Below are 15191 nucleotides of genomic sequence, written 5' to 3'. Positions count from 1 at the left end.
CAGACTGCAAAACCGAAACTAAAAGCCCTCTCAGTGAGCCCGCAGCTGTGACTCATTATTCGGTTGTGATCGTTTGACGCGTTTGATGGCATGCGGCGAGGATTGATAAAACAAACAGCCTCGTGACAACGGAGGAAGACGCCAGTGGCTACGGCGGCTACAGTGTCCAATCAGCGTTATCAGTGCGACTTGCCTGACCGAGTTTCAACGCAAACTTTAGATTGCAAGCGAACGAGGGATGACTGGCGCGTGACTAGGGGTGGGGATGTACTCGGCAATTGTGAGAGTCATGTTCGCCAAAGCTGTATTGGTGGTGCTCCTAACGACCACTCATGCGGGAAGCCAGAGAAAGGTAAACTGTGTCGTTTGATTTGCCTTATCGGCTTATATAGTTTCTGGAAATATCTCAGATCTGCACTCTGACTCTCATATCTCAAGTCTGCGCACCAGGCCTGTCGCCCTGTTACTTTCGCACCGTCACCAAACAGTCCGTCGTTTAAAGTATTTGCAAATTGGATACTCACTACTCAGTGCGGCCAGAACTTAAATTTGTATTTGTAGCTGCTCGTAATTGCGACATTCAAGGAGAATATTCGCAATCACTTGATCGTATCACAAACTTGCACAATAATTAAATTTCTAATATACTTGTATGGTCAGTTGACTTGTTCTGATTGGTTCGTACTTAATTATTAGCAAAGATTCTTTTTTTTCCTACGAAACAAAGTGTGCTCAGCACTACCTTCGCGCATGCTCTTAACCAGCTTAGTTTGCCGAGGTTTTCTGAACTGTCCTGCATACTCGCCTACTGGTACTGCAGCAACACACCTGTATCACTAAAATGGTTATTATAAACTGTATAAACATAACTCTATCTTAATTGCCATCAAGCCTATAAAAAAATCCCCACAGAAAACTATTAAAAACTTGACATGTATTTTCTCATGCAAGTAATTAAATTGGTAACACATGTTGCCTTTTTTATGGACCCCCTTATAATAGAAAATACCCCAGTTATGTAAAAGATTCTGCATGGAATTTCCTGTGGACAGTGGAAGCACAAGCTTGCTTATTGTAATGCCTGGTTGTAGTGAACTGTTGCTGCTGTATACAAGCTCGACATAGCATAAATTGTGCGCACCTTTTTACTCCCGTGCTCAATAATTTACGCTGCTAATTAAGCCAAAACACAACTATCGAAATCTTTTAAGGGCACGAAATTTTGCACTGCTGGAGGGATAAGAAAAGCAAAACCACAGAAATATGCATTTTAGTTTAGGTCTGTGAGCATCGACATATATATTAGTTCCATCATTTGCATTCCTGGCGGCTTTAACTGTGCCATGAGGGACCGTTTAGCCTGTTTTAATGACTGAGTTTGTATGAGAAATAAATAACTTATGTGACGGTAAACTTGCAATGTTACAGACAGCTGCAAAAACACTAAACAAAGTAAGTGCCAATTGGATATACTGCCCAAACATGCAATGCGTTAATGTTCCTAATGATGCACGAAGAATGATACCCAAACAGAAGAACCATGCCAAATTGTACGAATCACGGGGAGGTGTGAAGACCGCATCTGGGTTAATGATTTGTTGCGATCAGTTAACAACAAGCCATGGCTTAAGCAGGTAGATACTAGCAATTTTTTATTGCATGATTCATATTGCCCTTTAGGACCTTTGCATGTAGGCCACAGCAAGAGATCACAGAGTGGCAGCACTTTTTGTTTTTTCCTCCCAGCTCTGTCTCAGAGGTGTTTTTATACAGTGTAAATTGATATTAGGTAGCATGCCCTGCTGCTCCTTACAAGGCAATATTGGTGCACCTTCCATCACTTGCAGCTGACAGCCTACCCCAACCCGTTCTGTGATGCCAAGGACTGTGGGCTGTGCTATGTCACAGCCGAAGGCACGAACGACACACTGCATTACTTTTGGTCAACACTGGGGGCCCCTGCAGCCCTCAGCATCTGCACCCCGCTGGGCGGCGTCCTTACCAACATCTCGTGGAAAGCGCTGAATGCGAGTGACCTAGGTGCAAGCACGTTCCACTTTTCTGAGCCTGTGCTGTCTTCCTCAGCAGTCATCATCTCTAAGGTAATGTTCGCGGAATCTGTCGCCTCTTTCACCTTCATTCCTGAAAATAAATAGACTCGCAGCTTTGTGTGCTTGTCACGAGGAAGCCACGATGCAGTGCAGCCATTGCTAGGGCAAAAAACTGGCCGTGTGAATCGCTGGGCATTACCAATCGGCCATCTCTTATATTTTCCAGTTGGACTCGTTTCCAGGCAAAAGCACAATTCTGTTTTTTGATTTCTCGTTTGAAATGCGATTTGTGGAATGTACAGGTCCTATATATTCTATACAGGTCTGTACAGTCTGTATTCTGTACAGGTCCTATATATATATATATATATCCTATATATATATACAGGTCCGGCAAGAAAGAAGAATATCACTGCCTGGTACAGTGTCCCTCTCAACAATTTTGAGTGTGGTAAAGAGCGTAAAGCTCGCAAAAAGGCACCCTTTCAGCACAAGTTTGGTTCTTGAAATGCGTTAAGGCACCAAAAATAGTCAAATGGCAAGAGTAGTTACATTTGTTAATACTGGAGTAAGTGACCTTGCTTCTTTGAAGCGCCATGTAGTGCCTAAGTTCGTGCAAAAGCAGCAGTATTGTGCTGTGAAATAAATCCCTGCAGGGTGAGTTAACCTTCACTGATGTCTAGCATTTTGGCTTCGCTTTTGCTTCATTCCTGCGAGCCTTAACTTGCAACCTGCGTGTAACGGGAAATCGCGAACTTTTGTCAACTTTGTTACATCCAGGTTTAACTGTATCTTCATGTTACCATTGGATTTTTGTGCGTTTTTAGGACTGGCCCATATTACATCACACATGCCGACGTCACTGTAACGCAAAATTTGAAAGTTCGATATCCCGTGCATTTTTTCGGTTAAAGAATTGTTTTTCAAGGCTAGAATGGAGCAGTGTGGGTTATTAAAGGCTAGCTCCTTCAAATTGAACGAAGGTGTATTTTTATCATAGCCCCTTTTAAAGCTGCTTAATACTGGAGGCTCGAGGCTATTGCCACTCAAGAGCCATCATTCAGAATGAAGGTCCTACTAGAGCCACTAAATGAGCTACGCTTGTTTAGTGGCTCTACCTGATATAGCGGCTGTAGGTCCTACATATTCTCCTGGAAGTTTTCTTGTCTGTTATGTAAAAAGCAAATACAATGACACAGTTGAGAAATAAAACTTGTGTACAGCTTCACAGCTCTGTGTCAGTTGTACAAAATGTTCCATTTTTCACGTGATTCCACTCTTAGTTTTAAACTGAACTAAGTACCACACTTATTTTTTGTCTTATGCGTCTGTCTTCCACAGTTAAACCTGGATATAACGAAATTGACAAATGTTCGCAATTTTTCGTTACATGCAGGTTTTGAGTTAAAGCTGGCATGAGTGAAGCAGGAACGAAATAAAAATGCTGCCCATCAGTGACGGTGAACTCACTCTTTGAGGATTTATTTCAGTGAAAAACTGCGTGACTTTCGCCTGCAGCTTTTCCGCGAGCTTAGTTTCTACACGGCACTCAAAGAAGCAACACCACTTACCCCTGTATTAGCAAACGTAACTTTTGTGTCACTGTTGCTTTTATCACTTTTCGGTGCCTTAACGCGTTTCTAAGACCAAAGTTATGCTGAAAGAGCACCTTTTTGTGAACTTGATGCTATTTTCCGCACTAAAAATTTGTGAGAGGGTGCTGGCGGTTATACTGTACCGGGCGGCTAAGTTCTTCTTTCTTGCCGGCAGAGACGGCATTTAAAATTGTGAGCTTGTCTTGGAAAGACAAAACTTTTTGTTTTCTGGCAGCAGAATTCCCCACCAACGAACCGACAGCACAGATGCGCGACTACACGCCGACAAGCACGCCTAGCACCTAACCGAGACCGCACTCACACGTGAAAACGCACGGTAGTTTGTGGTGCGGGTGAAATTCGCTAAATTAATGCATTTCTCCAGCCGATTTTCTCCAGCCGAATGCATTTCTCCAGCCGAAAAACAATGGCTCATCAGTGTAGCGAATTCGTTACATCAAGGTTGACTTTTGCAACGCATTCGTTACATAGAAGTCGCAAAAGCATGGGTTTCAATGGGACTGGCAATGGGGAATTGAAAAACTTTGTTAAATCCAGGAATTCGTTACATAGAGGTTCGTTACATCCAGGTTGAACTCTATCAAGTGCCCTAGGTCCTTTGTCGAGATTGCGTGCAACAACAAATTAGTAGTTTGAGAATCCTCGAACTCATGTGCCATCCTCCTGACATGTCTCTCCTGTTGCCCCTGGTGGCAGCTGTGGGAGTACAACGATCCCGACAACAAGGTCCACATGAACTCCAGCCTGGTGAATGGCACTCACTTCATTGACCAGAGTCGGCTCAAGTGGGGAGCCATGCAGGGCTGCGCTGGCAACGGCAGCAACCTGGTTGCAGCAACCTTTGTCGCTGGTGGAACAGCCCTCGCCAGAGACGAGGGCTTCTTCAACCACAGTGGCACCATTCAGTTCACTGTAAGTGTGCCTGCCTTTCCTTGCCTGTCCTCGTCTGAAGTGTGAGGGCACCCTCTTATTGGTGGTGCAAATACGACTGAAACATTATAACTGTCATGCTTGTGTGTTAAACATTTCCGCAGTGTGCTTGCATGGGCTAAGATTCACTTTGTGGCTTTAACCTGCTGCATGCAACTAAGCAGAGAAAGCGTGAAGCGGGGGTGGGGGTGCTGCTGGGTAATGCATGTCTAGCTTTCGTAGATGCAACTCTGTAGTCTCATCTCTCCTTCACCCCTCTCTCGAGCAACAGGACCAATTTGTAGGCAGCGTTTCAGTTGAGAGCATCAGTTCTCTTGCTGTGTTCTTTTTGTGCTCAGGTTGAAGTTCGAGACAGCGACGGCCATGACAGTCAGCTTCCGCACCTATTCTACACCAGTGAGAGCAGCCAGCTGCAGCTCTCTTTGCTGGACCTGTCGCCCCAACTTGGCAAGACGTCCCAGTTTGCGTTCGAGCTGACGGTCCTCGATGACCAGTCCCGCAACCATAGCCTCGACCTGAGAAAGCAGACCACGTTTGATGACGAGTACACACCCGGAGTTTTCACGGTGGGTTCCACATGCTGCCTGGATTGATCTTTAAAGTGTCAAGCGTAACACAGTTGTCGTGGCATGCATGCAGTCGAGCTGCAGTTTGCCTCGAACGCAAACTGGCATTAAGTCCTTAAATGGACTGTGCTAACATTTTGTGCCTTATTTTAGAGTCTTGCACTATGTAAAATAATTAGTAGGGTCTTGATATACTTTTGGGGCTTAATGACTGAGGAACACCATAATTGCCTTGGGCTTTTGCTTTCAGTTTGGACTTGTGCCTCGTTGTGTGTGCTGTTAGGTTATGCAGTACAGGAAAAGACTAGTTGATATGGTGTCAGCTTGCCAGTCTTTAAGGGGGACTCACCTGTTAACATTCCTATGGGACTCGTTACTTCACGACCCACGCGCAGGCTTAAAAATTATTGTGCACCCATATGAAAAGTTTTGCCGATTCTTGAAGATGCTCCAAACGGCCTAGTTTGCGTTTTTTGGAAATATGTCACTTCCGTACTGAAATAAAGAAATAACAAAGGCTGTGGCTAGCGTTCCGTCCAGACGGAACGATGTACAATTGCTAAAGTTCCGTCCAGACGGAACGGAGCTTTGCGGGTTATCCTTCCGTCCAGACGGAATACAAATGAAAGCAGTGTTCTGATGCAGCTGGTCAAATGGAGTTGACAATATCTGAGTGGTGTTGAGGTGAAACTGAATATTGTCTGGTTGTGAACAGAAGCCAATGTGCCACTTGTCCACCATGACTTGGCCTCACATTTAGGATCAGTCACTCCACTGCCAGACTGCTATGTGCCTGAAGGCTATGACTTGCGCGGTAAACTCCCGGCAAGGAAAATAATAAATAAAACTGGGCGAAGAGCATGGCATGTGTGCTCAGTGATAGAGTTCAGGCCAATTTCACTTCCCCCTCCCCCCAAAAAAAGAAAATTTGAGAAAAGAAGGGAGGCACAAACGAAGAGAAAGATTTTGATCTCATATAAACACTTGAAAAGTAGCCTGAGCCATAGTTATAATGCAAAAGACACAGTGCCGAAATCACAAAGCAGTTTTGATAGACCCATTATGGTTGCATTTCCTTTGTGCCTCTTAAAGAAATTCTTAACTTTTTTCTTTTTGCACTGCCTCCTCTGTGCCATTCCGTCGTCACATAGTTTGGCACGAAGTAATTGTGCACAACTACGTGCCCATTTGACCTGTTCATCCATCAGTTCAGAGTTGGTACTGCCCTCGCGACATTGTGCTCGCTCGCAGCGACCTGACTCCCCCTCGCGTGCTGTTCCAGACAGTCGCTGTGGTCCACAAGGAGCCGGGAGCGTCCAGCCAGTACCTGCACTGGAAGCCCGTCTGCTACCGTGACCCTCAGAGGACGGTGACGCTGTCCGTGGATGCCACTGAGTCCAACTTCATACAGAATGCCACCTGGTGGAGCTTCAACGTGGCCACAGCGTGGCTGGCGCACCGTGCACCCAATGTGGCATCCTCAGCCATCACCATGGCCTTTGGCTCGGAGGGCGACAACTGGTACCAAGAGTACAGCTACGCCACATGGTGAGTGGGAAGGGCATGTGCTGCTGATGTAGAAAAGTGCCAGTCGTATTGTCCCTGTGTTCCTAATTCTTGACGCGAAACGTGCTTCGACTGCTTGTGCAGCAGTTCCGTGGTAATCGCACGCAAGGAGGGGTAGTTTGAAACATGCCAGGTAGAGAAAAAAGCAGAGTAATAGAGTAAGGGAGAGGGTTAGGATTCATCAAATCGTCTAACCTGACAAATCCAGTCCAAACATCACTAGGAAGTTTGCCCAGTCCTCCATCTTAACCATTTCCAACTAGTGCCACCTATGAACGAGTAAGAGGAGCTTATTGTGTGTTATGCACAATTAATGCTGTATTAACTCTTTGCTGTCCCTAACATTTACCCACTTTCCGGCTGCCCTGGTCCGAAACTATTTGGCCAGTTTTCGGCGCCACAAAGAAAAACACAAACTGTGAAAGAAAAACTTGCAGGATATTTATTTTTTCTTTTGCATTCTGCGTCGAACTGTATAACCGATATTTCAGCACTCGCTTCTGTTGAACCACTGTTATCACTATCTGATGTAGGCACGTAATTCTCTTGCTCACTGTAAAGTCGTCATCGCTTTCGCTAAATGCACCAACGTAAAAAGCACACGGTGAAAATTCTCTTCCTCACTAACGCCATCATCATTTTCACTAAATGCACCAGCGTAAAACGCATGTGGTAAAAAAGCACCCATGCTTTTCAGTGAACAGCATGCAACTGATGACACTCTGTGATACAGAAGGCCTGTGCTGAACATTGTGCTGCACGCTAGTGCAAAAACAAGTAAACTTCTGCAAACAAAGTTCACTTATTCCTCAGGAGATGGAGCATTAAGTACACAAAAATAGCGTGCACTATCCCTGAAGAGATGGCGCATCATGTTTACAAAGAGTGTGCACGCATTGCAGTGAAAAAAACTGTGAAATTTAACCCTGAACACCCTTGTCGGGTGGGGCCCGATAGCCGACCATAAAGGGTTATTCACGTGTTGATGTCTATGACGTAGGTGGATTTGTGTTTGCGCACTACCTGGAACTCCAAAAATATAAAATCTTTGTTCTTCTTGGCCATTTTTGTTCATCAAGCCAGCTTGCTATGTGCTATACAGTGAAAGCGGGATGTGCTCTGTATGCAAGGGTTGGGAGCGATGATTTTGCATTGCCGTGGGCACGTAATATTTGCTTGGACTGATTGCAGTTGAAATAGCCCTGCAGCTCAGACAAGCAGCAATCATGTTTCCAATTTTTCGTTGCTAACAAATGACAAGTAAAAAGTGTAAAGCGAATGGTGTTGTGAATCCTGAACATTGTATGCAGCACATTCAGTTGCCCCAAATTTTTGGACATTGCGTATTTTAGTATGACAGCATACAATGCAGAAACAAAAATTGATTCTGAAAACATCAAAGGCAGAGGGCTGAGCTATCAGAAACAAATAATTTGTGCAAGTGAAGCGAGAAATGTTAGTTTGTTTTTTGGCAAAGACTGCATAGCTCTTATGTTTGAATAGGCAAGCAATTTGTTGACAAAAGTATTTTTTAGTTTATGCACAATGTAGATTGGTGGCATGAAACTGGTTGCTTTGCTACAAATGTAGCAAAGTTGGCTTTGTTAGGCTTCGGAATCATTCCTGTGGATTTTACTTTGCATAATAACACTACTATGCCTCTATGACTGTGTTCAATATCTGAAGTTCTAAACTGGTTCATAGAGATTACGTGAATGCTGGTTTTTGAAGTAGCATCCGAAGGCCATCTTTCGAGTGATGCCAAGTCTACAAAATATACCTTCAGTCATGCTTAGAACTGCTTTTTATTTTTCCCCAATCATTTCTATACAGTTCATCCTCAGGACACTGACATTGAACTGAATAGCATTAGCATGTCTAACTGTTGGCAGTGAATGGCCAAATAGCTTTAGCTTCAGTGTAGCTAGTATCTGCCATTATAGATGCACTGTGGGTATTTGCGACTCCAATTGGGCAATCAGGTGGATTGGTCTGAACTTTATATGTGCCTGTCACGTAACACAAGTCTGCTTTGCTTTTTGTCTCGCCCAGGGCAATGTCAGCTGGTTTCGGAGAATCTCCACAGGAGCGCGTGTCGGCAACAGTGGTGTCAGTTACATCCGTCGGCCTTGGGATCCCAGCCATCATTGCCTTTGGCACTATAATCTACGTTTCTGTGCACAAGCCGGAGCCTAAGCTCTAATCGAAGACACTGTCGGCAGAGCAGACCGTTCATTTGCCATTGCTCTCAAGGGACAGAGCTGAAACTGTGTACAGACTTACCTTTCACATTCCTGCTAGTCCATACTCGCTGTGCTGCCATTGTCATCATTTTAGTTCCGACTGGAGCAGTGGATAGGATACCCTACTGCTCCTGTTTACTTTATTTTGTTGACTGTTTAGCTTGACATCGAAGTCCAGTTTGTGATCTGACGTGGTATAAAACGGGCAAATATGACTTTCAGACATTGTTCCCTTGCGCGGTATACTTTTGCCCCTGGACAAAGAAGCGCAGCTCTGGGAAAAAAATACACTGCGGTTATGTGATCTGTTATAAAGAGAATGAAAGCGTGATTGCAATAAAGAATACTACAAAAATGAGCAAAAATGGCAATTTATTACTGCAAACAGTTAAAAAAAACGAGAATGGAACTTGCACTGCACTCAAAGGCACTTGCAGCTTCTAGTAGTGTTCCAGAGATCTTGCATGCACGGAGAGCTTGCTCCAGCACGATGCACGTGTAAAAGGATTGGCACCGAACAGCAACAATGTGGAGACGTCGCTCCTTTCTTTGTACAAGCTTGGCACCTGGGGAAGTGTCCTTGGCACATGTTTAAAAAAATATATCACCGTCTTTGGAGCAAAGTGACCACCTGGCGGCACTGGGCTGTGACTGCAATAAGTTGAAATCCCTGAATGTCAAAGCCAGTGCCCTGTGCACGCAAGGCGTGTGTAAAGCTAGTTCTAGTAAAAAACGCGCAATACATCAAAACTGCGCACTTAAGCAGGAGCCGCGACTTCGATGACTCTTTGAAGAGGTGGTCAGTGAACTAGTTGGCACACGGTGTGTCTTCACTTTTGGCTGAGCTCATTCTTGACTTGCGCCAAAAGCGTTGTTCCGAACATCACTTTCTCGAGTGTCCAGTCGAAAGGCACGAAAAGTTCGGGCTTCGTCGTAGCACTGGTCCCAAATAGATTCCTTTGGTAAATATGGCACTGACAAATGGCAACAACAACAGCGGGGAGGGAAAACGCCTGGGAGCCCTCACTCGCCAAACTCGACAAGTGCCAGGTCTTGCAGGATCTTGACCTTGGCAAGCGCCTTCTTTTTCAGGGACAAGCGTCGCAAGGAAGGCACGATGGAGAGCGCAAAGTATTCGTCCTCGTCCAGTGGGCGGTTGAGGATGTTGAGCACTTCGGACTCAAACGAGTCCATCGACTCGTTGTTGAGCACGGGTTTCTTCTCGGGCGGCTCGGGGCTCTGGTGTAGCCGCAGGGGTGCATAGTCCTCGGGGGCGGTCTGTGGGGAGCTGAGCACCAGCTTTGGGCAGTGCGAGTGCGCCGGTGGGGGGCCTTCGCTGGTGAAGCTGTCCTCCATTGCTGCTGGCTCACTTCCATTGGAGTAACCATGGTCTAAAGAGCCCGTGTCTGCAATGCCCAGTGGTTGTTTGGCCCTGGGGGATGAAGGAACGATGGGCCTTGTGAGTGAAAAAGTAGGTCAGAACTGTTGTTACCCTAGGTTTTGTGGTCACCATGAGGGTGAACCGGCCAAAAATGCACCCTTCTGGAAATAAATGCAAACAATAATGGCACACCGAAGAGAGAGAAAGAAACTCCAAGGTTAATTCCTCTTTCGAAGAAATCGGCAAGAAATCAGATGACGGGCAATAGCTGTTTATCATTATGGTACAGTTCATGATCCTGCTTCTGCACGAGGGCTCGCACTGCAATGTCTATCCATCTGACACTATGTCATGAGGATTGGGGTCAGTATGAAACAGTATCAATGTCTGCTGCTTACAGTCTTGGGCAGTAACTAGTTACTGGTAACGCATTACTGGTAACTACTTACTTTTTTAGGAACTTGTAAATGTAACTAGCTACTTTTAAGTCAGAGGAATTTATAAGTGTACCACTGTTACTTTTTGAGAGAGTAACTGTAACAGGAAACACCGTTACAGTTACTTTTTTACATAGAAAACTATCCATTCGGTACACATATTAAAGGCCGGCGCACAGATTGCGCTTGCTCCTTTTTCAGACCTTTTTCTCTCCGCCTTTCACTTTTCCACAACACAGCTGCTCTCGCAGTTTAGGAGAGAAGGTCACTACGAAAATGGATTATCTTTCCTGCAGAAGACCGAGGTCGGAGGTGGGTCTTAGAGGTGATGTCTAAAACTATTCCTTCGTCTTGAGCGAGCAAAAATGGAAAGTAGACCTCTGAAATGAGGGAAGCTCTCGGATGCAAAATAGAGGGAAGAGGGAAGCTCTCGGAAGTTTTGCAAAAATATTCCCCGACTCCAAGGGTGCATAAGCAAAAGAGGTTGATGCAACAAAATGAGGCGTACAGAACGATTGTTAGTGTTGGGCTTGAGTGTGCCCCTTTAGGTTCCCTTCGCCTGGGGTTCTGCCACGCGCACCTTGGACCACCCGCACTCTTTCGTACGTTAATCCTAAATAAAATTTATCATTTGTTTGGCAATCACTTACTCAGTTTTATACAGTAATGGGAAAGTAACGATGTTACTCTTTCACAGTAACTAACAAGTCACTTTTAAAAATTCTGCAACTGTAACAGTAACTAACAAGTCACTTTTAAAAATTCTGCAACTGTAACAGTTACTTTTTTGGCTTTGGTAATTGTAACTGTTACACTTACTTTTTGCCGGTAACGTGCCCAAGACTGGCTGCTTATTGTGAGGAGGAAGAAACTGATTCCAAAAGGAATGAACTGGAGCATGATAATGTGTGGTAAGACAGGCATGGTCAAATTGTTTGGTTTTGAGTTTCCTAACAGATTTTGATTTTATTTTTAGCAGTGGAAAATTAGGTCGGAGGTGCTTTCTACTCTCAAACCGCTGAAATGCTTGCGCGTGCACCCCGATCATTAAGAAAATTCTTTATTTGAGCTTCTTTGGCAATAAAAAAAAAAGTGAAAAGGGTATACTGCTGGTAGCCGGCACTTTAGCTGGTAGTGATCTTTTGCCAGCAGTCTTCTTGATTGATTAATTGTAGAGTTTAACGCGCCGACGCAACGCAGGCGATGAGGCGCGCCGTAGTGGAGGGCTCCGGATTAATTTTGACTGCCTGGGGATCTTTAACGTGCGCCGAAATCTCGTACACATGGGCATTTTTGCTTTTCGCCTCCATCAGAAAAGCGACCGCCGCGGCCGGGAAACGAACCCGCGACCTCGTGCTCAGCAGCGCAACGCCTTAGCCACTGAGCCACCGCGGCGGGTGCCAGCAGTCTTCTAACTGGCTGTTTAAGCTTACTTTATTGTGACTGGTATGTCTGCCTCTGCCAGGTGCAGAACATGCTGTGGTTACCGTGGCGCACTGGTTGCCCATCTGGTTTCTGATGTGAAGTCGCACGTTCGAACCCGCATTCTTCCATAGTTCTTTTTTTTTTTACTTTGTTCCTTGCGATTTTCTTTGCCTTATTCACTGCATTTATTTAGTCAGAACCTTGGTTCTTTTGCGGCATTCTGTCTTTATAATTTATTAGAGACCTGCCCTTATGTGGTGTGTTAGCTCAAGCTAGGTCAGGTTAAGGTTGGACCTGCCTTTACTGGTTAGGTTGGGGTAGATTAGTAAGTTTGATTGTCTGCTTAAAATACATGTGTGAATAAAGCATGCAAGATGAAAAATGCATCTGTATGGGAGATAGTAAAATGACAACTGCCAGCAAAAAAATGCAGACATGATGGTGACGACAAGCCAATGATGGTGGAAAATATCGTGGTTGTTCTTTGAACACATTAATCACTAAATGCAATACTGCTGGCACTATATCTGGGGCAGGTATTGCTGGCACAATATCCACACACTAAAAAAAAACATTTACCATCTGGGCCCATCAGTCCAGGATAGGGGAAGGAGAGGAGTGTTGGACAATACACCGAAGGCCATGGCAGTGGCACCAGACGTGTCGAGGGTGATTGTCTTTGCCATCGGTACGAAAGCTCAAGATTCGTGAATGATGGAGTACCGTTTTCACGCGCGGCATACGCGCAGTTGAACAAGCCATGTAACGGCCTCAGCCATCGCTCACGCGATGCCCCCCTCTTTACGACCGATTTTATGCCGCATGAAACAAAAGGTAAACAAACGTAGAAACGTCCATAACACTCACCTAGCAGCCCTGCCGCAGTCCTTGTAGAAATCTAGGGAGTTGAAGTACGTCCACTTGCTCTTTCGTGCTTCCCAGGGCAGTTGGCTGGGGTGTTCCAGTGCCCTGAGCTCTCGGATATACCGATCGCGAAGGGACTTCCATAGCCGCTGACAGTCGTCAACTGCAATGCAACGCAATCAGATTATCGCAAGAAAAAACTACACACCGCGACAGTAAGATAAACCCTACACGAGGACGAGCCAACGACAAATCAAACGCCGCGGCACAGCGCCAGCTAACAACGCGCTGCGTACGCTCTTGAAGCGTGTTCTCTGCATGTCAACAAAATCTGTCGCAAAGCGCCGTTTAAACTCGCCGCGCCCGTGCGACAAATTACGCAACACGCACCCGGCCTTTGTTCACGGGTGGGCAAGAGAGCAGCGCGGAAGATCTTATCTGGATACAAAATTGCTGGCTCCCGGTTAGCACTCTGCACGAAGCAAAATGCGTAATGGGCATCTGCACGCACGACTACGGCGCGACAATCGTACTGGCGCTAGCCTCAGCGTGCTAACCTGCCAAATCGCTGACACTCGACGGCGCTGATTGTGGATCACTCACCGGTGTCCATTCCAGTTTCTTGCTTGACCATTTCCCAAACTTCTCTCTTCCTGTCAACGTCTCTGTAGCCGAGTCGTTTGCAGTCGTACAGTATGGGGTACTTCTTAACGCTGGAGATGAACGCTTCCACCGAATCGGGAGCCATCGCGTCCGGCGTCTGCAACGCACAGAACAGGGTGTGCAACGCTTCTGCGGCGCGGCGCTGACTAGCGACCCTCAGCGGCAGCTAAGCGCCGGCGGCTAAGCGTGGCCAGCGTCCACGCACTGGACAAAGGAAAGCGAAGCTGCTGGCGCTCTCGCCACCGCCGCCGCCGCACAGACAGACAGTGACCCCCGCTGCCTGAACGAGCGATCTCTGCCTCCACTCAGCGCACCCCCCCCCCCCCCCCCCGTCCCTAACCAACACACCCCCTGGAAGGTGCCGACCAGCGTCGGAGCGCCCCCTCCCCCCCTTTGCTGTGCGCCCCCCTCGTGGCCTTCCCCGCGACCGGACCGCACCCCCGAGCAGGGGAGGCGATAAACGAAAGATCGCCAAAAGAGCGAGGATTCCTCCGAGCGACGTTTTACGCCGGGCTCCTGCGCGCTGCCCAAGTTCCCGAGAAACATTCCAGACAAAAACGGGCCAGCCGCGAAGGGCCTGCTCCTAATTACGCCGAAGCTGCGCGCCGGGCATCAGCGGCGGCGGCGGCGTCTGCCCGATGCCTGTTTACTTGATGGCGCGCCGCTAACTTGGTCCGCCGCCGCTCGCGGCCAAGCAAACAGCCGCAGGAGCACCGGGTGGCGGGGGGGAAGAAGAGCGGGTGCCCGCCCCCCAGCCGCCGCCGGCCGGCAGCAGCAGCAGCGACGACGCTGCGAGCGCTGCAGCCGCCGCTGGTTCAAAGATCCGGAGCCCCCCGCGAGCGGCAAGCAAAAAGTGTCAAGCGCAGAGCCCCCGTCAAAGCGGACCGGAGGAGGGGGACAACAGCAGAAGACGGGCCAGCGTCGGTCGTGCTGCAGGCGCCGGCCTTCGCGGGTCCTTTCGCCGCCGCCGGATAGGCCGGATAGGCCAGCGGCGTAGCGCCGCTGTTTTTCTCGGAAAAGGGCCGCCGACGCTCCCCTCTCCGTCTGCTGCTGCTGCGGCGGTGAACGCGACGAACCAGCAGCAGCCAGCGAGTGCCGCAGCCCAAGCAAAAAGAGCCAGCGGCCGAGGGGGACGCGCGGTCTGCTCTCGTCTACGCTTCGCCAGCTCTTCCCCCCGAAAGGAAGCTGAAAGGGACGCTCTGAGCACGCGGGGGGCACCCAAGACTTGACCCCCCTCCCGCCCTCGGTCTGTCGCGGTTCCCGCAGCAGCAGCAGCAGCTAGCGTCGGCGCCAGACACGAGCGGCAACTGCTGGCACTCCTCTCGGGGTTCGTGAGGGAAGGCCCTTTCCCCCGGCGCCCCTTTCGGCTTCCCTCGGTCCGGAAGAGAAACCCATTTTTTGTCGCCATGTTAAGCGCCGCCATTGACGCAGCGCGCAGGATATGCGGTG

General features: G+C 47.7%; 2 protein-coding genes across 2 annotated transcripts; one reads left to right on the top strand and one right to left on the bottom strand.

Annotated features, from left to right (window-relative positions):
- The first annotated feature begins 48 nt into the window (after positions 1 to 48).
- Positions 49 to 9337, top strand: LOC144170415 (glycosylated lysosomal membrane protein B-like). The gene is made up of 6 exons (XM_077700202.1): positions 49 to 352; positions 1848 to 2102; positions 4364 to 4579; positions 4936 to 5163; positions 6446 to 6711; positions 8782 to 9337. Exons 1-6 carry the CDS (start codon positions 266 to 268, stop codon positions 8930 to 8932), a joined length of 1203 nt encoding a protein of 400 aa, XP_077556328.1. The 5' UTR covers positions 49 to 265; the 3' UTR covers positions 8933 to 9337.
- On the bottom strand, positions 9328 to 14060 carry LOC144170417 (transcription factor Adf-1-like). Its single transcript, XM_077700204.1, has 3 exons — positions 13683 to 14060; positions 13083 to 13242; positions 9328 to 10404 (listed from the first exon to the last, which is right to left on the bottom strand). The coding sequence occupies exons 1-3, from the start codon at positions 13825 to 13827 to the stop codon at positions 9996 to 9998; spliced, it is 714 nt and encodes a 237-aa protein (XP_077556330.1). The 5' UTR covers positions 13828 to 14060; the 3' UTR covers positions 9328 to 9995.
- Between the last annotated feature and the right edge of the window lie 1131 nt (positions 14061 to 15191).

This window comes from Haemaphysalis longicornis, unplaced genomic scaffold (assembly GCF_048455015.1).
Source record: "Haemaphysalis longicornis isolate Haplotype H1 unplaced genomic scaffold, Haemaphysalis longicornis Haplotype H1 scaffold_2, whole genome shotgun sequence".
NCBI lineage: Eukaryota > Metazoa > Arthropoda > Arachnida > Ixodida > Ixodidae > Haemaphysalis > Haemaphysalis longicornis.
The sequence above is the reverse complement of the archived record's forward strand: the minus strand, read 5'-3'. Positions and strand labels throughout refer to the sequence as shown.